Consider the following 22566-nt stretch of genomic DNA (forward strand, 5'->3'; position numbering starts at 1 on the left):
TTATGTAAACATAGCAAAGCAAATAACCAAAACCGTGTTAGAAAAAGATTTTTTTTGGCTTCTGTGGTGTCAAAAATCCCGTTGCTGTTTTTAAATCTGTTGGAAAATGCAAGTGAAAGTCATTATAACACCAAAAAAAACGTCATGTATTCAACATACAGTTGAAAAAGAGACTTTTGTAACATTGTGCTCGTCCCTCTTGTGTGCACGCCTCAGCCACCAGCGGGCAGTATAATACACAGATCTAATGGGAAAAAGATTACAAATAAACAACTCAAATGTTACGAAAATAATAGGAAAAAAAGTCACCCAAAAGTGCCTTTGAGACATACACCGCCAAAGTGTTGCGATTCTATTTATTTAAAAAATAATAATAATAAAACAAGTATGCACATGCAAGCAACATAATATTCAAGCTTGCCGAGAGAGCGGCAATTACATCATTTTGACATCGTGGTTACTTACTATTTGCTCCCAAAAAAAGATGATGAAAATATAAAATTGCTGCAAATTGCCGTCCACTTCAAATCAATTCAACCGTGTGATTATTATGCTCCGTTTTCACGACGGACGTGACTTTGTTAAGGTCGTGACATTATTGACCCTCAAAAATGGCGCGTGTGTTAGAAGTAGTTCTGCAACGGTTCCCCAAGGACGTCCTCCATCTCCTTTATCACCTTCTGAACTTGATGTTCCACCTCCTCACATTCGTCTGGAACACAAACGGAAGAAAATTAATTCACACGCGACTCACTCCAAATTTACTTTGGTTATGCTTTTTTTAATATTATTTGGAGATTGTACTGACCCTCCATGAGTTCAGCCAGGAAGGGGATGGTCTCTGGAAGTAGCACCATGTAGTTCTCCTTCAGCTTGGCCGCCAGCTCCATTAGCGTTAGCAGCGAGGAGAAGCGTACCTGAGGAGGAAAGACGAGGAACATAGAACCGAATTCCAGTTTTGAGGCTCGCTAAAGGCAACTGAGAGCTGTCACCTTGGCGTCGTCATGTTTGCTCTTGAGCAAGATGTTGTAGTTGAGGCTTTTCCACTGGGCGTCGTCCGCCATCGACACGGCAAACTGACCCACGCACGGGATAAGATGTTTGGTCATCCTCTGTTGGTAGTCTTCATCGCTACCAAGCCTATTCTCCAGCTGACACAGGCACACATATGCAACATTTTAAAAGTGTCCGCTAAGCATCCTCAAGGATGCATCTGGGAAATAAAAAAGGGGGCCAAATTCTAAAATCGATGGCGCACAATGCAATGGCGAGAGATCGGTAAAGCAAGATGGCAGACGACAAAGTTAAAAAGGAAAAGGAACACTTTCAATTCATGTTTCACGAAATTTGTTTCTTTAGCTATTTTAACACGTGTCATATGTGGTGCGGATCACGTAGCAATATGCGCTAATCGTAATAGACTTACGGCAGTGGTAGTCAAAATGCGTCAACGAGCAAAGGCGTGACCCAGATGCGTCCTGTCATATCGCTCACCTGGTCAACGAGGGGCATCAGGAGGGTGTCGGCGCGCTCCTTGCTGAGGAAACGCTGCGTGTCGTACGAGAAGATTTTGCGCAGGCAGTCCAGTATGCTGCAAAGTAGCACCTGGCTCTTCTCTACGCTGTTCTTGGAATCGAACAATGGCTCCTCTGGACAATGTAGAACAAAACTGATGAGTTTAAAAGTTTTTCGGGTGTTTAGGAAATTACGAGTGCATAAACAGCTACGAAAAAAAAAAGAATATTGGGGTTAAAAAAAGAGGCAAGAGTCACCCGTCTTGGAGATGTTGGTCTGCTGGAGGAGGTCTGCGAAGGGTTTGACCAAGTTTCCGGCAAACAGCACAAAGAGACCTTTGAGGCGCTCGGCAATGCAGTCGGACAGTCGGTAGAATGTCAGCAGACGCTCTTTCGGGCCCGATTTACTCCAGTCGAACAACTGAGGAAAAAAGGAAAATCTTCATCTGGCCAGTATTGCAAGTCAAAGTTCTTCAAGATGAAAAATGTCAATGCGCTGGCGTCACCTTGAAGAAGAACGGCCTGAACGTGACCTCGGACAGTTTCATCACCATGACCAGCAGACAATCGATGATGCTGCCCTCGATCCGAGCGGCCGTCACCAGGTCGTCCTGCACCAAGACAAAAAACATCAGAAAAGGTCCCACAGAAAGTCGGCGGGCAGCAAGATGACCAAAACACTACCTGGCAGTATTGGGCTCGGAAATCCAGGGCAGCGAGGAAGAAGCCGGTGAGCTCCGATTGGTGGAAGCTGAGCTGCTCTCGCTCAATGTGGCGCATGTGCTCCTCGAGGATGGTCATCAGCGCCCCCAGTTGATCCTGAGGGAGAAGAAGGACTTTGGTCAGTAACTGCTTCGCGTAGCTTCGGCTCTTTCTGGAGGAACAAGCCTGCCACATCCAACATGGCGGGCGCGACGACACATCACAGGAACCGGCCACCCGCTCAAGGTATTTACACACGTCGTATGTTCTCGCTCACCTTCTTGTCGACCACCATGACCGTGTAGCACTTGGTCAGAACTGGCAGGAGGACCCTGGGGGGCAGCGTGATGGCCAGGGAGCTCCTGAGAGAGGCCAGGCCCAGGGACAGCTGATTGCTGGCAGACGAGGACGACAAAGATTTCTCCAGGTGACGCATCAGCCAACACACCTGGAAGGGATTTGAATTGTTTGAGGAAACCAGTAAGGTGCTATTATGACAAACAGGAAGTGAAATCAGTTTGATAAAAATAATAATAATAAAATGCTATCACACACATCCCAATCGTAATTATGGGTTTCTTTTGCTTCAATCACGGTCGGGAAAGCCTGACTTGACAAACCTGCAAGGTGGTATCCTGCAGGTAAGGGCTGATGAAGTGCGCCAGCGTCTCGGCGATGCGCTGCAGGGTGGTGACGGCGCTCAGTAAGTAAATCTCAGTGCTCAGCAGATCCTTCCTGCCGCTGAGCACGTTCAGCACGGCCGGCATCAACCTGCGAGCGGGCCACATGATTTTATGCCGCCATTTTAGCAACATACAGAACTGCCTTCTGCGGCGTTGGACCCAAACCTCGGCAGTTGCGGGATGGTGAGAGCTTTGAGGGCGCTGACCACCTCGGCGACGCACAGCAGTGCGCTAGCCATGACGTTCTTGTCTTCTAGAGGCGACGTGACAATGTCCACCGTGCGCAGCAGGACGGGCATGAAAGAGTTCTGATGAGCCGTGCCGAAGAGGCGGCAGAGCAGCTTGAGACTATAAAGCGCCGTCTGCCTGTTGACGGCCTGCTCAGTCGCCGCCGCATTCTCTGTCATTGTCTTCCCGCGCGGCGTGCCCACGATGGCGAGGAGTTCCCCGATGAGCTGTAAGAGGACGCTGACCTGCAGCGGAAACATACAGGAAGTTATTTTCTCAGAAGGAATTTTGTCAAATGGAAATTCCTTAATATGGAAAAAAATGTATTTTTTTTTTTAAATGATCGCAAAGACTGATTCCCTACAACGGAAATTCCGATATCCAGAACATGGAATTACAATCCACGCAAAATTGTGTACTTTCATGCTTGATATATTTTTTTTTCTTGCCAGTGATGTAGTTACACGTTCATACAGCACACGCGCTATCATAAATTTCCATATAAGGGAATAATATGGGAATCAGTGACTATCGAGAGTGTATTTTATTCGTTATTTTCCTCTCCCTACGATACCTGTTGTTCTGTCCACTGCGTCTTATGCTGCAGCTTGTTGTTGAGAAGCTCCATGGCTTTCCTCCTCACTGACGGCAGCTTGTTTCCCATCAGCCCCCTCATCACCGTGATGAAAGTCTCCGTGGGCAGCAAAGCGTTCAACTACAAGCAAATGTGTTTAGTACGTGAATACAAAAAGTTGAAAACAGACAACGAAAAGCCTCACCTTATCTAAAACGTCGTAGGATTTATTGAGAAGAACTCTCCAAAATTTGGCGATGGGCTTGTCGGCGTTCTCCTCCACACAGCGAGCGACAGATTGAATGTAACACAGGTTGTCCTCAAGTAGTCTGGACAAAAGGATATTTTTTTTTTTTAGCTTTTTTTCTGGGTTATCATTTAATGTGAAGCAAACTCACTGCTGCTGCAGCTGCTGGAGGGACTCTGCCTGGGTGTCATCAATGACGTCTTGAGTCTCCGCTACCTGGAATAAAGAGACAAAAAAAATCATGGTAAATGCATAAGGACCTATTTGGAGAACAAAATATTTTGAGACAATTAGACGCCACTCACCTTCCCGATGAAACTGGTCGAGCCGAGTAGCTGAGCCATGAAGGAAACCGAGAGGAATTTGAAATGTCTCAACTCCTTGCCGCTGTGGGCCTCCACGTTGAAGATCAGCTCCGCCACCTCCTCCTTCTCTTCTTTCTTCTTGACGGCTCCTCGCCGGGTTACGACAGGCGTGGTCGGCGATGCTGCATAAAAATGTCACCAAAATTGCAGAGATTGACTCAAAAACGAACTTGCGAAAACCTTCTCGGCATTCACTCACCGTCCTCTTTGTCATCGGGCAGCTTGATGAGGAATTTCAGGATGTTGATGAGCGACGTGAACTGCTCGGCCACCTCAAAGTGGCAACAGACGGAGATCCAGAAGTCCACGTCTCGTTCCAGCGCCGCTCCCTAAGAATACAGAACATCCTGATTATAAGCCTCACACAGTATATTTTTGTGGAAAAAAACATATATAAACCGCGCCTGTCTATAAGCCATGTTTATAAAAAAAAGCCGTTAAAAAAAACATGGCGGTAAAAGTCGCTAAGACACGGCAGTAACACAGCAGCAACACGTTAGCACTAGCTAACAGGTCTGTGTACAAAAGCCACGGAAGGAAAACGTTAGCACTCAGTAACAGGGATGGTTACGTTCAATACAAAATATAGCACTGAAGCAACTTACGAACAAATTCACCTGAAGAACGACCGTTCGGAACGTACAGGTAACATCCAACTTACGACCAGCTCAACTTAGGACCACGACCTCCAGACCCTATTTTTAAAATTTTAATTCTACGCCTGGCACCGAAACGCGCTAGCAGGCCGGCAACGTGTATGACAATTTTTGCCAGCCAGCCATCATCTCACTCTCGCACAGCAATCGACTGTGTGACGGCACCAGAGGGGGGAATTTGCGAGTCATTTAGCCTCTATTCAACATTTTGAATGTATTTCGACTTAGGACCGTTTGGTCGGAACGGAACTCGGATGTTACCTGTATCTCGTTCGTAAATTGGGGAACGTTTGTATTGATCAAAATTCCTTACCTTCTCGCTTTCTGTGCTGGATGCATGTGTGGTGTGAAGCTTGAACAGGAGGAGCATCAGGACCCAAAGGAAGCGCGCCGGGCCGAGCGTGGTGACCAGCTGGGCGAGGATCGGCAAGCGCCTGTGTTCGGGCACATGAGGCAGCGCGTCGACAAAGACGTGCACGATCCTTGTCACCACCGCGTTGACGCTGCTGTCCGATTGGCCGCGGGCCTGCAGAGGCAGAATCGACTCTTACTAACCAGAATCAGCACAAAACTTGGAAGTGGTTTGTTTTTAAATTTGGATCCCAACAGGGTAAAGCTAAATTTAATTTGTCAGACCTGGATCAGAGCCGGGATGACCATCTGAACCGTTTTGTCGATGACTCGAAAGCTGTAGGCGTTGTCAAGACGCATGATGTTCGCGCCCATGAAGGTGAAGATGGGCATGATGTTGTGCAGAACTTTTTCCTGTGATGAACAAAACCAAAAAATGCACGTTTGTTTGGGTTTTTTTTTAGAACAAGAACATCCAAAATAAATTAATTAATTCCAAAAATACTCACAGGGTAGATGTTGGCGACCGCGCCCAGCAGCAACAGACCATGATGATGAGTCTGCGGCACCTGCGTGGCTCGGATGCATTGGACCACCAGCTCCACGCTGAACTTGTCTTCATCCAGGACATCTGGATGAACAAAAATAGATAACCTAAAACCAAGACACATGACCGTAAAGAACTGCGCCCGCGTACGGACCCACCTGCCAGATTAGTTTCTCCATCTGTCGCTATTTTGTTGCAGACGTTGAGCAGGCAGCTGAGCAGAAGCTGCTTGGTGTACTCGATGTTAGGCTGTTGCACAGAAATTGCCTCCAGGCTCCTGAGGAACACACCCCGCGATAGAAATCAAGTAGCATTAGCAACGCGCTAACTGTTACAGAGTCTTTTGGGGGTTACCTGGCAAGCAGCGAGAAGAGAACCGGCACCAAGGCCTGAGTTCGCTTCAACTTCTTCTTGTGCTGCAGAAGCTCCAGGATCAGAGTGACTCTTCGCCAAGAAACAGTGGACCCGTCTGGAGAGATGTCACTAGTCTCGTCATTTTTCCTAAGGGCGGGATGAGGGGCAAAGGAAATGTCATGGAATATGCACCAAAATGCTAGTTTTGTTAGCCCATCTATGGCATGTTAAAGCAAAGTCTTGTTTTCAATACACTGCCACAACATAGCACTTTTCTCAAAGGACTTCCCACTTCAACTAAACTCCACCTTTGCATCATTCTGCTCCGGCGGGTTTGCTGAACCGTCACGGCGACTTTGGCTTTCTCCGGCGGCGCTAGCTCGTTAGCCACCAACTGAGAATCCACCGCGATCTGTAAACAATAAAAACAAAGATAATGCGGGTTATAAAATTTGATCGTCAACATATTTTTCTAACAACATCTATTTGGATGCCTAACGCCAGCTTTTAATTTGAAAGACAAGACGACGAGCGCGCGCTCACCGCTTTAAAGGCACTGGCGACGGCGTTGGCGAGGATCGGACTTTTGCTTTCCACCAGCAGATCAAACATGACCGTGAGCAGCTTCTGCTGGACCTTCTCGTCTCCCAAGGCGTTGAAAAATGGCTTTTGGATCTGTGGGATGAGTTGGGCGAAGTTTACATCCATCTTTTTGGAGCCTAACCTAGAGAATAATTTTCCAAAATAAAACCCTGACCTGTTCCAGAGCCATGATCTGACAGCTGGGGATCCCCGATATTGCCGTTGTGGAGGTCTTCATGGCTTTCAGGAACAAGTCTAGACAATTGCGGTCGGCAGCCAGGAGCGGGCCCGCCGCTTCGTTGTACTTGCCGAGGACGAGTTGTAAAAGTTGACACTCGTCCAGCAGCATGGCGGACATGTCGGGGTCACTGTGGAGGAGCCGATCCAGCAGGGGCAGCAGAGCGGAAAGGATAGGCTGCGGAGATCGCACTAAGCTGTGAGTGTCCGTTGGTGGAAGTTGAGGTACGGCGGAGGCGTACTCACCGGCCCGTTGACGCCGTTCAGCGCCCTCAGCAAGCAGGAGGCGGTATAAGACGGGCAGCAAGGATCCTGAATGCTCAGCAGCAGCTGCATTAACGCCCTCTGCAGCGCCGTCTTTCTTTTTGAGGACTCGCACGTGTCATGAAAAGCACCGAGAGCCTGCAGGGTAACATTCACGTTATAAGACAGGAAAGAAGTGTACAGCGACAGCAAGAGAGTAAACGCACCGTGCTCAAGTACGACGGATCGGCGACAATTTCCTCTGATGTGTTCAAAAGGTTTCCTATGATCGGGTCGAAGGGCGTGGTGGTTGCGACGGACAAGCTCTGCAAGGCGCTGATTGAAGCCCTTCGGATTTCCCGGATGGGTGACGTCAGACAGCAAAGCAAAGCCGGAACCACTTAAGACAAAAGAAAATTTTCACGTCTTTTGACCTGACCAAAAAATGTGACTTGTATTCAACGCGGGAATTTATTTACCGGGCGAATTGGCTCCGGCAAGCTGCGCCAGCGTCGTGGCGGGTTGGGCGTTCAGCAAAGCGCCAGCCATGTAGAGCGCTTGGGTCTGCAGGACGACACCGACCTTGACACCCAACTGGTCCCCGCGGTTGTCGGCGTATCCCCACAGCATGCAGAGGAACTTGAAGAGCGCCGCTGCGTCGCTTAGGTGAACCTGCAAAGAATGTCCAAAGTTTGCGATTAATTCACAGGAAGTAACAAATGGTACCCAGGAATGGTTGGAAAATGACTTATTTAAAGAACTCAATGTCAAATGTGTAAAAATGAAACCTTAACAAGGAGCTTCATGAGCTCTCGAAAGCCGTCGGCCGTTGGCCCCTCGCCGGCGCCGCTGGTGACGACGGCGAAGAGGCGGGAGATGAGCCCCAAGTAGCAGCAAGTGTTGGTGTCCAGCTTCTCCGGGTTCCACCACACGGCAGCTGGCAAAGAAAAAAAACACTCAAGACATTAAGGCTGGGGATACAGAAAAAAATAGAAGGTGGATTAAAGTCTTTAAAATCACCTTGAAAATCGTTGTCGCTACACCTGAGAGAGGAGATGAAGTCTCGGAGGAGGCTCATTATCACCTGGTTGGACTGTCGTTCGTGCCGCCTGTCGGGCTGCTTCTCACATTTCCTCAAGTATAAGGAAAGCGCCTCACTGAAGGACGCGGTGACTACAGAAGGCGGGTCTTCCTGTTCCACAAGAGGTAGCGTTGATGTCACATGTGGTAGAGTTGCTAAAATTCTACTATTGTTTCTGTGCTTTTTTTTGGACCGAGGGCTACCTGGGCGTCATTGAACTTGATGAATTCCAGCAACGGAGCTTCCAGAACATTGAAGATGCGCCGTGCGGTGAGTAGGTGCTCCGTTTCGCCCAGTTGCTCCAATCCCAGGATGAGGGTCTCCGTCATCAGCATGAAGAAAGCAGAACCTCTGACACCGGCGCCACAGTGTTGCTCCCCGAGCGCTCCAAACTTCTCCAGCTGATGAATAAAGCGGGAATTGCAAATTCATCGTGGGCACTCCTTAATATATTTCGGAATATGCGGCAAAAAGGAACTTACAGTGTTGCGTTTGTCCAAGTGCTCCATCTTGGCGAGGTTCTTGTTCAATGTGGAGACCAGACGCTTGTTGGCAAAAGCGACCCTTTGTGCTTGAGAGCTGTGCTTTATCACTTTGTCCAGTTCTGTGTGGACAGAAGAAACATTTTCAGCTACAAGGCGGTGATCAGGAAAAAAAGATCAAGATGTCGGGCTGCAACCTTCTGCCCAGGTGATGGTGAGCGGATGCCGAGCGACGACTGCGCAGCGGGCGACGCTGCGCGTGAGGCAGAGCTGGGCGGAGCTGGGATGAGCAGTGGTGACCACCACGAAGGGCAGCAGGCCCCAGAAAATCTTCTCCACCTGCTCGTCACTCCCTTTACCGAGCCGGGAATCAGTCAGTAAACGCATCGTTTCTGTTAAAACTGGCAGCCTGGTGGGTAAACAAATTAATCAATTTTTCTGTTCATTTCCACACGTTTGTTGGAAAAATACAGACTAATTAAAAAAAACAAGTTCTGACCAGCTGTCTGGCTCGGGTTGATCAATTCTTTGAAGGAGGGACACCAAATTGGACACGACAACCTCAGCGTCCAAAACATCAAATAACATCTGCAAAACAACCACAAAACTTCAGATCCTTATGTCATATTTAATTCCCTCACTCAACAAAATAAATCCTTACATAATTGATTCACGACGCCTAATTTATTCGTCTTCTTTTGGAGCCGGTGTCCAAAACTATGATGCTTTGGGCCGTGCCGAAAGGCTGAACAAAAGATATTTTCTGGATGTGCGTCAAAACGCTCATCCGGTCATGCGGCAATAAAATAATAATTTGAAGCCCAGATGGTGCGTTATACTTTTTTAATCCTTTGTTTGTTTTTATCCCGGTCCTTAAAATGCTAAACTTGTCAACAGTGCAAAAATATATATATTTTAAAAGTTATTTCCCATTTTTTCCTGCTATAGAAAAATGTCTCTTACCTCCAAGGTTTGAAGAGCCCCACTGACAACCTCCATCACATCATCCTTCAAGCACTCCAAGACGGCATCTTTCAGGAAATCCTGGTCCAAATTTTCAAGCTATGGGTAGGAAACATAAGTCAGAACATAGCCAGCCACCATTAGAACACATGAAGATGCCGCATGGTCGCCATCCACACCTGCCCGGATGCAACAAGGGTCCTCAGGTGCTCCAGAGCCGAGACTCGTAGCGACGACTGCGGGTGCTTCAGGCTGAGCAGCAGCGACGTGTCCGAGTCGCCCAAAATCTGATTGTCACAAATTCACAAAATACATCAAAATACTTCATTAGATAATGAAAATGTATTTTGATATGAGTTAAATATGGCAATGCTATTGATATCTCTAGTCACCATCCATTTTTCTGATATCAAAAAATGTAAGTTCCTGCTTTTAATTTAGTCTCATCACCATCGTCATCACACCTGGAATTTTCCGCTGCTCATGGACAGGGAGAGGAAATGATGGAAGAGGCGTTTCTGCTCCGAGTTGCCGACGTCGTGCACGTGACCCGAGAGGACGCCGTCCAGCGCTGTGAAGTATCTGAGGCACAATGAAAGCAACTTTAAGCACCCCGAGTTGGACTTTAAAGTCAATATTGTTCAATTTCGGGTCTTCCGTTAATACGTTTTTAAGGATTGTGGGAGGAATCCAACGTCATATTATGGACGCGTCAGGTACCGCTTTGCACTCACTTAGACTCGAAAAGTCGCACCAGGGGCTGCAGACGTTGGTTGAGGATGTCGAGGTCGTCCTCTGTGAGCTCCGCTTGACTCAGGTAATCATCTAGAAGCCAACTGCGCGGCAAACAGAACCATCATTCTACTGAACGGTGGATGCGGTCCGTTTTTGAAACCTCCCAAAGGGTCAAAATATGTTTACCGAGCCATGTGTTCATCCAGGCCTTTGGTCAGGGGGACAGATTCCAGGAGTGACTCCAACACGCGGGTGTCATCTATCAAAGAAAAAAAAACACGCCGGACTGATCAAACCATCCATATTTGATATTTAAGGCTTTGTATGGGTTCCATTTTCAACCTGAGCTGCCAAAGACGGCGTGGACAAGGTGAGGCAGCAGGTAGCGTAGCAGAGGGCTGACGTCGTGCGTGGCGGCCATGAGCTGAAGCGTGGATGCCAACGTGGGCATGGAACACACGTGGCTGCAGAATCTGAGCACATAGACAAGTATTTGTACACTTGTTACATCAGAATCAGAATCAGAATCATCTTTATTGCCAAGTATGTAGGACACACAAGGAATTTGTTTCCGGTAGAACACGCTGCACTAGTATCGTTGTCAAAAAAACTGCTAAGTGGCACTATACAGTTCCATTTTGGCTACATGTTTTTGCAGATTAGAATTTTTTTCGCTGTTACATTATGCTCCTTGGTTCTAGTTGCTCCATCTTACCTGGACCCAGCCGAGCCATCCTTCTGGCTCTGCAGCAGCACGATGAGGCAGCCCAGCCCTTCTTTGGTCAACACAGGCTCCTTGAGCATGGACTTGCTGATGTGCATCGCCAGCGTGTTGATCAGACTCGCCTCCAGTGGGACTTTTACCGCCATTTGGCACACAATCATGTAGGTCGCTGCCTTGTAGTCAGCCAGATTGGACTTCAGGCCCTGAAAGGCAGCAATAGGATAGAATGTCATGTTGTTTTATAATATACTTCACTTCACCGTGCTGGCTGTGTGCAATAAAAAATTAATAAAATGTGCAAGTTACTGACGTTTCTTTTGGGATTTATTGAAGGTAGTCCAATGTCAAAATGAGTCATTTTATTTGATTGTACGTTTAAGGCCCATCCGCACGTTTGACATGATAAAAGCATATCAACGTTAATCAATCTGTACCATTTGCACATATGGGAGCAGTTTGGAAATGATGGTGTCTGACACTTTGTCAACGGCATCCAGAGCTGACACGATGGTGGAGGCGTAGAAAGAGAAAACCACTCGCAGCTGGGAGAAACTTTCGGTATGTCCGGAAAAAGCCTGATAGAAATCAACAAAATTATATGAGACGTTGCAGCCATTTAAATATCAACATATGTAATGTGTGGTTACCTTAATAGACGTTGTGACGATGTTACAAATAAAATCCATGAAGCCCAGGTCCGAGAAGCAGTGGGTGATCAGACACCCTTTGGCCAGCGGCACACCCGGTTTCTAAACAATCAAACACTTAAACATTCAGCAACCTGAATCATGAATTTTTGTTGGTAGACATCATCTCATAGAACCTGCAGGGCCTGCAACCAATTCCAACGGTGTGTGGCGTCCTTGATCCTGAGGAGCTGAACCACTCTGACAAACGTGTTGGTGTGGTGATAAGGCAGCGCGCAAGCCATCAGGCTGTCTACGTTGTACAGATGAACATGGAAGCTGCACACACACAAGAAAGGAGCAAGTGATGGTCTCCCTTTTCTTGTCAGTAAGAGGTATGTGTTAATATGCGGAATGTGGTTAAAGTGTTGAAAAAAAAGAAAATAATAAAATGTAACTCATCACGATTAGGTTGGAGTTGAATTTGAACGTGCAAGCAATGACGTACCGGTGTACCAGCCATTCGATGCATTTGTGTGCCGGCTTGAGGAGGAAGTACGGGGAGATGCGGGTGAGGAATAAAGAGATGTCGGCGTCTAGCTTCTTGTTGACCTCTTTGGACTGGACGCTACGCTCCAACGTTAGCGATGCCTGGCTGAAGAGAGTGTCCTGGAACTCCCCAAAGGCTGGTTCAATCTCCAGGAGCTCCTCCAGGCCCGTACAGCCTGCATAGAGGCAACGTTTGGAAGGTTACAGAAGATGAAAAAGGATGGATGGGCAAAAGGGGAGAAGGAGAGACTCACCAAGAGCATGGAATGTGCTTCTGTCGAGGGTCGCCGCCTCTTTGGGATCAAAAAGAAATGACCGAACATCTTTCGATGACAGTAAATTTGGGTCATTCTGAGGAAGCGCCAATCGTTTCAGTTGGTAGGCTAAAGACGTCATGATGGATTCTAAACCTGTAACATAAATCGAATCTAGATCAGATGAGCGAGTGTAGGCAATGAATTAAAATATGCTTCTTGTTATGTTATGAAAGTGTCCAAATAGCAAATACAATAAGCAAATGGACGCAAAATATGAGTAATGTTGCGTTCTTATATCTAAATGCATTTCTTGATTCTGCACTATGTACAGTCTTGTTTATAGAACGGTTTTTGCACATCTACATTTGCACAGTATACAGTTGACATTTTTATTTTGTTATGCTTAGAATATCTTGTTTTCTATCCTTTCACTCCCACCCCAACCCTCTTCAATTGCTGCTGTGGACTGCAAATTTCCCCATTGCGGGACGAATAAAGGTATTCTGATTCTGATTATGATTCGCGGAAAAAAATATTGTACTGTATTTTGCAAGCAGACGTGGCGAAAATTGATCAGAGTAGGTTAGCACATCAAATTACTGTACCACGAACACAAGCAAGGTCAAAAAGCGTTTTATAATGCACACACACACTTTATTTGCTTTCATAAAAACGTATAGACAAACCTGTATTTTGTCTTCCTTAACATGTGCGAAAAGGTTGGGGTCACGGCGTGCCGGATAGTTTTACTTCCGGGTGACATCCGTGTACGCATGAGGATCCTCATCGCTCACATCCTCTTCCGTCATGGTAACTTCAAATGTTCAAATTTTCTTCATATGATGAGAAACCTCATCAAAATTATGCTACATAAACTAAATTTTCTAATGAAAGTCACGCGTTTGATATCGTGCTCTGTTTTTTTCTACAATATTACATCTTGTGGCACACGCTTATTTGAGGCACTTATCACGTGTACCACACCGAGGCGCTAGCTTATTTTTGGAGATTATAAAAACCAGAAAGAAGAAGGCAAGCTAAGATTTGTTTGTTTTTTTACAGTGAAATTTGGTAATTGTTTCGAATTCTCAAGAATTTTAATAGATAATCTGATTTTAATTGTCGTATCCATCCATGGTTTTCGCCTGATTCTTGACATTGTATCGTCCACTTGGTCGGTTGTTTTCTCTTGTCTTCTTTCGTATTCATTAAGTCGTTTTACAAAGCTAACGAATAATGCTAACGGGTAACAAAACTACACTGTTCAATTTTAGCTGGGCTCCGCCCACCACGTAATGTGATTGGTGCTTTTGGGGCGTCATATCCAATACTTCGATGTGATTGGCTGAATGTTGCCATTTAAATTTAAAGACCCCGGAAACACGTGTGAAAGTGTCTTGTTTTTCCCAATTTTTAAACATCTAAAGTTTTTTCTATCGTAAATTCAGCGGCGTTTTAACTACTCGCAAAAGTTACCCATATTTGGTTTCTAGGATGGATTTTCTATATTAATGTAATCCCGAAATTTAACTAGGAAATCCCATATTCCTCAGATTTTGAGAGGAGTGTACACTATGATATTTTCCCTGTACTTTGTGATTTTCTGATGCCATTTTCTTCTGTAGCACCACCAAAAAGACCTCCGCCTTATCCCTCTTCTATTTAAGTGTGCAGTCTGCTGTCTAATCCAAAGAGACTGAGTGGCATTTAGCACTTCAATGTAGCGGATCTGCTGCAGGTGGACAGAGTCAAACGGCGGCTGGTGGTAAGTCTTCTTGTAGAGCTTTCTGAAACGCGGTTCAGGTTATCTGTGTGGGAAGGAGGCACGGCATTAGCAGCTCACTGACCTGAGGCTCTGCCAGAAAGTTTCGTTTGTTGTGAGAAAGATGAGGCGCTTGACGTCTGCTTGACAGGCAATGATTGTGGCTGACAAAGACGAGCATCTACAGAGCTGGGGCTGGGCAGACATGTGTGTGTGTATGCTCAAGTTTATTGTGTTGTTAGTGGACTCGCTATATAGGTCAGTGTGCCTGGCTCTCATGTTACTTATGTCACGTAGCTAATGTTAAAGGTGCAACAAGTGATCTACTGACCGGTAATCTAATGGCGAGGTTGTATTCTATTTTCTTGTTCAACATACCACTCACCATTTTTTATTCTCCTCCACTGTGGAAGAACTGTCACGCCATGTGTTGCTAAAGTGATGTAGAAAAACTAATAATACATTACAATCTGTCTTTTATTTTGACAACCGTACTTGAAATGTTTTTTTTTCTTTGCTTACTCAGCTCGAGTTACTGGTCCGCAGCATCCGACTCAGACGGCGAGTCCTCCACCATGTCCAGGCGCAGCTTACGTCTGGACCACGGTCACACGCAGAGCAGCAACTCCCTCAACATGGAGGGAAACGGCTGGAGAAACACGAGGTAGACGTCACTCGACTTGCCTTTTTGCCTGTTTCATCTTCTCGCCCTCACTGGCTCCTTGTATTCTTCCTTCAGGATGTTGAAATCCCGCCGTTCTCTGCAACACTCCACATCCTGCTCAGAGTCGCTACTCGGTCACACACCTCGTAAATCCTCCAACCAGTCGCTCCACAGCGACGCTTCCGATGCCTCGTTGCTCTCATCATTGTTGGATGAGTCTTCCCTCCACGAGGCTTCCATCCAGGAGAGCACGATGGTTGATAACTTCTGGGGTAAGGAATAAACCCGAGAGCATCGTATCACTGGTTCATCTGGTAGATGATGATGCAATGATCTTGCTTTGGTGCTGCTCTAGGTCTGGACCGCAACCTTGATCCCAGAGGTTGGTGACACCCTCCAATTGGACTTTGGCTGTTTTCAAAATCCCTCGACCAAAATGCAGCGAGTTTTTGTCACATTGCATGTTAGCTTCTACACATATTTGGATGTTTTGTAGAAAGCACCATTATGGAGGAGCAGAGCAGCATGGTGGCTAACAGCACTTTAATCGGCTCCGACGCCCGCTGTCCCAAACACCGGGTCCAGATGCTGACTCTGGTCTCCTGCAAAGATTGCGAATGCGGCAGGAGGGAGTACACGGCGTTGCAATCACCCAAATCGGAAACATCCGCCTTTTACTCCAGTGACCGAATACGGCGAAACAGAACAGGTGAGGGTGGAATCTAACGATCTTTTACACTCCAATTTTCGTTCTTGTGTCTGATTGTGACATCACAGCTGAGGATTCTCCGACTGCGGAGATAACCGTTCTCCACTGAGCCGTGTGTGGTTCTTGCAGATGTGCTGAAGCTGTGGTTGAACTGGCTCCTGATTGGTGCGAGGTGGGCGGCGGCCAGTTGCCATTTTGCACTGGCGCGTGCCTGGCAGATGTGTCAGGTTGACAAAAAAAATAGGGGCCATGCCCGTAAGCTTTGTTTTTGTCTCCTTCCCCCACATCTGCAGGGTGGTCGATCTGGTTGTCTTTAACTTTTAAGGAACTAGTAGATTGTTGTCACCACTTTCTTGTTGTTTTAACTCATTCACTTAACAGATGATGTGCAAGAATGTGTCCACTCCCATGCTAGGGTTTTTGTCATTGTTACTGAAATTGCGGGACCCACAAAATATTGAGTTTTAGGACTACATAAACATTCAATGCCACTTAAAAAACCTTAGACTATCTTTTTTCATCAGAAAAAAAAGTTATTTCCTAAATTATATGGGCCTGGAGTTATAGGAGCTTAAAATTGGGGCGACTGTATAAAATACAATGCATACATATTGATTTATATAGCGTTGTAACAAAGCGCCAACATGGACAAAAGGCGAATGCTGCCCCCTCGTGGAAGGGAAAACATTGCCAGAGGTCTGGTCGGCGCTTTATCAGCGGCTCCCACAAGAAAAACCAAAACCCGAACAGATTTGGGAATGGCGCTTCACGTCATGCTTTTCAATTCCCGAATACATTCGAGTATGGCAGTGAATGAGTTAATACAAAAATAAAATGACGTTGAGACATGATAATTAATCTTATTCACGTGTCTGCCGAGGATCCATCAGCGGAATTTAATTCCCTGTGATGTGTTCAAACTCAACTTTTTTTGGACACTTGTTTTTAGGAGTTACATCCCACTCACATGTCGTCTCCCCTCTCACACAAATGGGCTGCACCTCTCTTTGACTTTGGCTTTTTCTGTGGAGAAATGCAAATCCCTCTGACTTCATTTGCTTTGTGTGGTTGTTGCAGCTCGTAGGGACCGCGGCGGAGACATGAGCAGTTCGCAGAGGGAGCTTCACCCCGGCGGATCTTTATGTGAGTTGATACCACGCATCATATTGATCACATCACGAATGAACATTCCAAATGTAGTTTAACCTGGTCATAAATACATTGGTGAATATTAGGTCTGTATCGTCAAAATTGGCGAACCACATCCTTGGTACTTACTCTACATCGACAGGTACAGAATGTAAGGCGAAACAGCATGCGGAGCAGATCCACGTCACTTCGGTTTGGTCCGCTCGGGCCTCTGCGCTCTGCTGGATGTTGTGGAACATCTCTGTGTTTGCAGGTTTATTTGACACCTTTCCTGCTGAATATTGAAGATTGAGAATATTGAGTTTTAGGACTACATAAATATCCGATAAAGCGTTAGAAACCTAACACTCTCTTCTTTCATCAGAAAAAGGTCTGGTCAGCACTTTATTTTTTACCCGAGCACAGATGTAAATAAAAATAAATTTGTGAATGGCAGTGAATAAGTTAATAAACGTCCGCTCAGTATGTCCGTTGTGGCTCACAAATAAGCATAATGACGTTTAAATGAAGAGATTAGATTGTGGAGATGCACCTCAAAGTGTCTTTGCGCAAAGTTGTGCCTTCATTATGAAGGAGCCTTATTTCCACAGTGTGTTGGCTGACCTCCACCACGTTGTGGACTCTGACCAGGAAAATGTCATCTTCTAACACTGCAGGTCATGACCCCCCCCCTCGACCTCCACCGTTGACCAAAAGTACATTTTGTCCTGGGAGTTAGGTTGATGTTCTCTTTCTGTCGCTAATGTTTTCTTCCTAGATGCCGAGACGCGTGCATTGATTTTTGATGTTTCTTATCTGACATTTAATCAAGCTCCTTTTGGTGTTGATCTCCTCTTCTTAGCAGGTTCTAGAACGTCTTTCCATCTTGGTAGTCGGCTTGTTTTCTCTTCTGTTCTAATTTCAGATGAATATTAGCTGACTATTTTTTTGTCATTCATATTGTCAATGTTTGTTTTTAGGTCGGTCATCCGATGTCGGCGGTGTGTTCAAGTGGATCAGCTCTCTGCTAACTCGGTAATTACAGAATGCCCAATATTGATTTTTAGCATTTATAGCAGCTAGAAAAAAACATAACTCAATGTGGAGCTAATTCTGAAGTCACCTGTTTTAATATGAATTCAAGGTTGGCAATGCCATTTTCATCTTGGGCCAATTTGTGGTTGTAGTTTCCCCTCAAAGGGACGTTGATGGTCAAAAATGCACTTGAATTGCTTAGGTTGGCCACATCTAGCCTGAAATTTGATACCCGACGATCCTGAATATTGCTTATTAATGTATAAATGTTGTTGTCATTGTGAACTCAAAAATATATCAAATTTTTACCCTTACAGATTTCCTCTTGCGCTCTTCTTGTTTCTCCCAATCCTCTTCAGTAAGTTCCGTCCGTCTCACTCATCATTTTCGACAAAGCAAAAAAAATTCAAGTGCAGGTAACATCCGACTTACGACCGGCTCAACTTGCGTCCACACGTACTTACGACCATGACCGCCAGACCCTATTTTTAATAATGTAATTCTACGCCTGGCACCGCATGGATTTCGACTTACGACCATTTCGACTTACGACCGTTTGTTCGGAAGGGAACTTAGTCGTAAGTCGGATGTTACCTGTATTATCTTGTGTTTTCTTTTAGGTATGTGTTGGTTTGGCCTCTACGGTCTACCAAGTGTAAGGATCCTGGACTGGAGGACTTCTATCTTTAGGACGCCTCCCCTGTCCTCGCTCGATGAATTGGCTTCTACTTCTGGGAGCCGAGCAGAAAATGGAGCTTTGGGGAACTCGGAGGAGGTGATGTTGAAATTCCTGCAGCCGATTAGCACTCATAGCTCGAAGTTAGAGGGACAGGTTTGTTTCAAAAGCCAGACTCCTGCAAGTACAGCAGACCTTGCTCGCTTGGAACGCAACCTGGCATTGCTTTGGAAGCGCGTGGAAGCCGGCGACGAGATGCGGCGGCGGGTCCACAGTGGCAAACTCCACCTCGGCAGAATGGTTGAACACCAAATGGACCAGCTGAGAAGGCGAATGGATGACAACCGAAAGCAGAGGGAGCAGGTTTTTTTTTTTTCAACTTTAGCCTCTTGGATATTTTTGGCGATGTTTTGCCTTTACTGTTGTAGTTTCCCTTTTTTCAGGAATTATTTTGGCGACAGAGTCAAATGGCTCGTCTGGATCTTGTGGAGGAGAATCTGCAGAACTTGGCAGCCAAGGTATCCTGTCTCCCTCTTATTTCTTTCCCCTCTTCTTAAGCACACAAACCAGAACGTGGTATGAAACTGGCAATGTTTACAGCAATTTGTTTTACTTCATTAGGAAACATCGAGGCAAGAAGCCATCGATAAAATGGCACCTCACAGCATTTTGATGGACCGTCAATCCCATGATGCCTTACTGGCACAGGTGGAACGTCTGGAGACGGCTTTGAAGGATATCAGGCGGGATATGGACGCTTTTTTGGGATGTCAGCAATTGGACCAGGAGACTGTGAGACGACTGCAATTTTGGCATATTTGTGTCGGCAAATATGAGCTAATTATATTTCTTGCGACCTACTTTGAACAAAAGAACACATTGAACTGAGAGACTTTTAACACTAAATACATTTTCAGCATTTTTTCATCCATCTTCTCCTCTTCCTTAAGATTTTAGCTCAGGTCTCCGCTCAGGTCCACAAGGAAGTTCGTGTTCTGCTTTTGGAGAACGATCTGCAGGCGTCACTGGAGCGCAACATCCTGCGCAACGTCAGCCATCATCTCGAGCAGCGTCGCCGTGTGGAGGTGCTCGGGGGCACAGATGGGATGGCGCTAACAAAAGAGGTCAGGATGTGAAAACGGAAGAAATATCCAAAGTATTTAATTTGTGTCTATCCATTCTATCATCTTATGGCTTGTTGCATGCGCGCAGGATGTAGACCTGATGGTGAAGAACGCGCTGCGTCTATTCTCCCACGACCAGACCGGCCTTGCTGACTACGCGTTGGAGTCTGGAGGTGACAAAGGGACTCGCAATTTATTGTGATGTTTATCTATTTTATTTTTATTTATTTATTTTTATATCATTGTCATTTTACAGGAGGCAGCATCGTTAGCACTCGCTGTTCCGAGACGTATGAGACCAAAGCTGCACTACTCAGTTTGTTTGGATTTCCTCTGTGGTACTTCTCGCAGTCTCCCAGAGTCGTCATTCAAGTGATGCGCCGTTTTTTTTTTGTTCTCAGTTGGACAATTAAAAAAATAATGTGATTGGATGACTACCAATCTACATACAGTAGATACAAATAATCATTATTTTATTGTTGATATTGTGTTTAATGATTTAGTCAGTAATGCTATGAGCCTAACACTATGGTAAATGGCTGAATATTGAAAATGATATTCAAGGATCCAGTTTGGATTTTTTTCTTAAGTTTTCTTTTGTTCCTCCAGCCCAACGTTCATCCTGGGAACTGCTGGGCCTTCCAAGGCTCCGCGGGATTCTTGGTGATCCGCTTGTCCATGAGCATCCTCCCCACTGCCTTCTCCATGGAACACATCCCCAAAGCCTTGGCACCCAGCGGCACATTGCAAAGCGCCCCCAGAGACTTCAGAGTCTATGTAAGCCTCATCGCGTACAAAGTTCTATGGAGGCTCGGAATTTTGAGTTTGACTTTGTCTTTCAGGGTCTGGATGACGCCGGTCAGGAACGAGGGACGCTTCTGGGCTCGTACACATACCAAGAGGATGGAGAAGCGCTGCAGACCTATCATGTCACTGTGAGTCCCCCAAAAAATCCTGCCTTTGATATGGGAAAGATATTTTGGCCTTTTTCTATCGGGTGCAGTCAAGTGACCGTGAAATTGGAATTGGGTTGTTTTTTTTACAGGAGGAGAATGAACGTGCCTTCCAAATCATTGAGGTGCAGGTGCTGTCCAACTGGGGCCACCAAGACTACACTTGCCTATATCGATTCAGAGTGCACGGATCCCCCCGTGATGCCTAAACACATATACGACATATGTTGTTCACATCGTCCTTTTATTTGTCAAGTTGTGCTGTTTTGGTTATGCAATTTTTTTAAACAAATGTTGTGGCCTTGAATGGAACCAAGCTTCCCAAAGTTGCCTTTTTGTGTGTGTCTGTCATGTTGATAATGTAAACAAATGTGTTACGAATGCAATGTATTCAAAATCACATTTCGTCTTTGGGTTTGTGTCACATGCTACTCCTTTTAAAATGTTATATTTAAGATTTAAATAAAGATTTGCCTTATTGTTCTGCCTTGTATACAAGTGTTTTCTTACTCCCAGTTGAAGTTTATTGCCGAAAACAAAGAAGATTACTTACACTTGTACATTTCAAACATTGCTTAAGAATGGCCAACAAGCTCTTAGCTCTGATCATCAATGCACATCCTCATATATGTATTATCGTCCATATAATAGCTCCTTTTTCATTCAGTCTTTGGGCAACGGGATGCCAAGCGCGGTCTGTGTCTGTCCTGCCATTCCCTGCCGTGCCTGGATCACTTGCTCCTCGCTGCAGCAATCCTGCAGGAATACATGGGCCAGGTTGCGCAGGCGAGGGCTCTCACATAGAGAGAAGCGCAGCATGCACTCCAAGATGGCCACCTCGCTAATACGTGGCCGTGACAACGGCGTTGATAGGTTCATAAGGGTACTGATGGCTGACAGGACCGTCTCCTCCCGCGAACTGGATAAGCAGTTGGTGACCAGAGGGATGCCGTCACTCTGCAGAATGATGTCGCGACATTCAGGGTCCATACTGAGGTTGCACAGTCCTCCTGGTGAAATCAGCAGAAAAAAAGCAAAATGTAAGTGTGTGTTGGTTAATGGCTCTCAAATGTATGTGCCATGGGAATGGTCACCTATTCCAAACTCCACAAAGTTCTCATTGTCTTCTGTGAGCATGTCCAAGAAGAGATCGGCCACCTGGAGATGCCTCAAGTGCTCCATGTTCTTTGGATCGTAAGCAAAATTGGCCAAGTTGGCAAGAACTTGCTCCTTTGCGTCTGGAAACACATTTGCGTGAAAATAAAATTATACGAATTGTAACAAAATTGTTCACTCACCATTATCTACACACGTATCCACTTTTTTCCTTTATGTATATAACCGCACATCATATAACAAAAAAAAAAAACATACAACATGATGCAGCTCACCATCACTATCAGTATCCTGAAACTCAGTGACGAGCGTTTGCAAATACTCGAAACGATCGCAGTCCTTCTTCCACATCCTTTATGTTCACTTTACCTTCTGAGGTAAAGCGCCAACATCGTTATTTAGTGTGACAACAGAGTGAAAGTGAGAATATGTGGATACAGTATATGTAAACAAAGCACAGGGATGGTTCCGTTAAATCTGTCCGTCGGGGAAATAAGTCCGCAGGTTGCTCACCCCCTTGTACTTTTGTTCCGCTTACGTTTTATCCTTGAAAAGTCGCCGTTGTGTTTAAGGCAGGAATCTGAATAGGCATGGGGCGAGGGATGCTGATGGAAAACACGAGTTCTTATTTTTTTCTTAATCCACAAAAGTATGCCTATGAGTCGTTTACATTCTTTAAATCCGAACCAGAACGATATT

At 45.8% G+C, this 22566-nt stretch overlaps 3 protein-coding genes across 7 annotated transcripts; 1 reads left to right on the forward strand and 2 right to left on the reverse strand.

Annotated features, from left to right (window-relative positions):
- Nucleotides 1-342: 342 nt before the first annotated feature.
- heatr1 (HEAT repeat containing 1) lies at nt 343-13490 on the reverse strand. The gene is made up of 45 exons (XM_089014986.1): nt 13387-13490; nt 12698-12853; nt 12403-12619; nt 12092-12233; nt 11916-12017; nt 11703-11843; nt 11260-11471; nt 10887-11017; nt 10731-10803; nt 10544-10645; nt 10274-10391; nt 9989-10096; nt 9810-9908; nt 9346-9434; nt 9044-9255; nt 8847-8968; nt 8568-8765; nt 8304-8475; nt 8072-8220; nt 7763-7955; nt 7511-7683; nt 7287-7442; nt 6979-7218; nt 6765-6896; nt 6530-6633; nt 6222-6368; nt 6026-6144; nt 5830-5951; nt 5606-5734; nt 5283-5495; nt 4513-4642; nt 4254-4435; nt 4100-4164; nt 3907-4030; nt 3702-3842; nt 3065-3372; nt 2837-2987; nt 2494-2664; nt 2199-2333; nt 2021-2125; nt 1773-1935; nt 1495-1649; nt 993-1151; nt 809-917; nt 343-712 (listed from the first exon to the last, which is right to left on the reverse strand). The coding sequence occupies exons 2-45, from the start codon at nt 12837-12839 to the stop codon at nt 624-626; spliced, it is 6444 nt and encodes a 2147-aa protein (XP_088871112.1). The 5' UTR covers nt 12840-12853; nt 13387-13490; the 3' UTR covers nt 343-623.
- LOC148887604 (uncharacterized) lies at nt 13465-20996 on the forward strand. Of its 5 annotated transcripts, none has more exons than XM_089014990.1 (21): nt 13465-13510; nt 14368-14465; nt 14989-15126; nt 15202-15398; nt 15482-15508; nt 15623-15835; nt 16913-16978; nt 17127-17237; nt 17575-17640; nt 17944-17998; nt 18316-18356; nt 18619-18773; nt 18849-19037; nt 19118-19192; nt 19296-19466; nt 19625-19798; nt 19887-19971; nt 20055-20170; nt 20408-20575; nt 20641-20733; nt 20844-20996. In XM_089014990.1, exons 3-21 carry the CDS (start codon nt 15038-15040, stop codon nt 20958-20960), a joined length of 2208 nt encoding a protein of 735 aa, XP_088871116.1. In that variant the 5' UTR covers nt 13465-13510; nt 14368-14465; nt 14989-15037; the 3' UTR covers nt 20961-20996. The 5 variants fall into 5 exon arrangements, with proteins under 5 accessions (XP_088871116.1, XP_088871117.1, XP_088871115.1 ...); XM_089014991.1 differs by lacking the exon at nt 13465-13510 and adding an exon at nt 13563-13874; XM_089014993.1 differs by lacking the exon at nt 13465-13510 and adding an exon at nt 15965-16090 and having other exon boundaries at nt 14461-14465.
- A 155-nt stretch (nt 20997-21151) lies between these two features.
- armc7 (armadillo repeat containing 7) lies at nt 21152-22500 on the reverse strand. Its single transcript, XM_089015010.1, has 3 exons — nt 22143-22500; nt 21846-21989; nt 21152-21761 (listed from the first exon to the last, which is right to left on the reverse strand). The coding sequence occupies exons 1-3, from the start codon at nt 22216-22218 to the stop codon at nt 21415-21417; spliced, it is 567 nt and encodes a 188-aa protein (XP_088871136.1). The 5' UTR covers nt 22219-22500; the 3' UTR covers nt 21152-21414.
- Between the last annotated feature and the right edge of the window lie 66 nt (nt 22501-22566).

This window comes from Hippocampus bargibanti, linkage group LG15 (assembly GCF_051943395.1).
Source record: "Hippocampus bargibanti isolate YZ-2025 linkage group LG15, ASM5194339v1, whole genome shotgun sequence".
NCBI lineage: Eukaryota > Metazoa > Chordata > Actinopteri > Syngnathiformes > Syngnathidae > Hippocampus > Hippocampus bargibanti.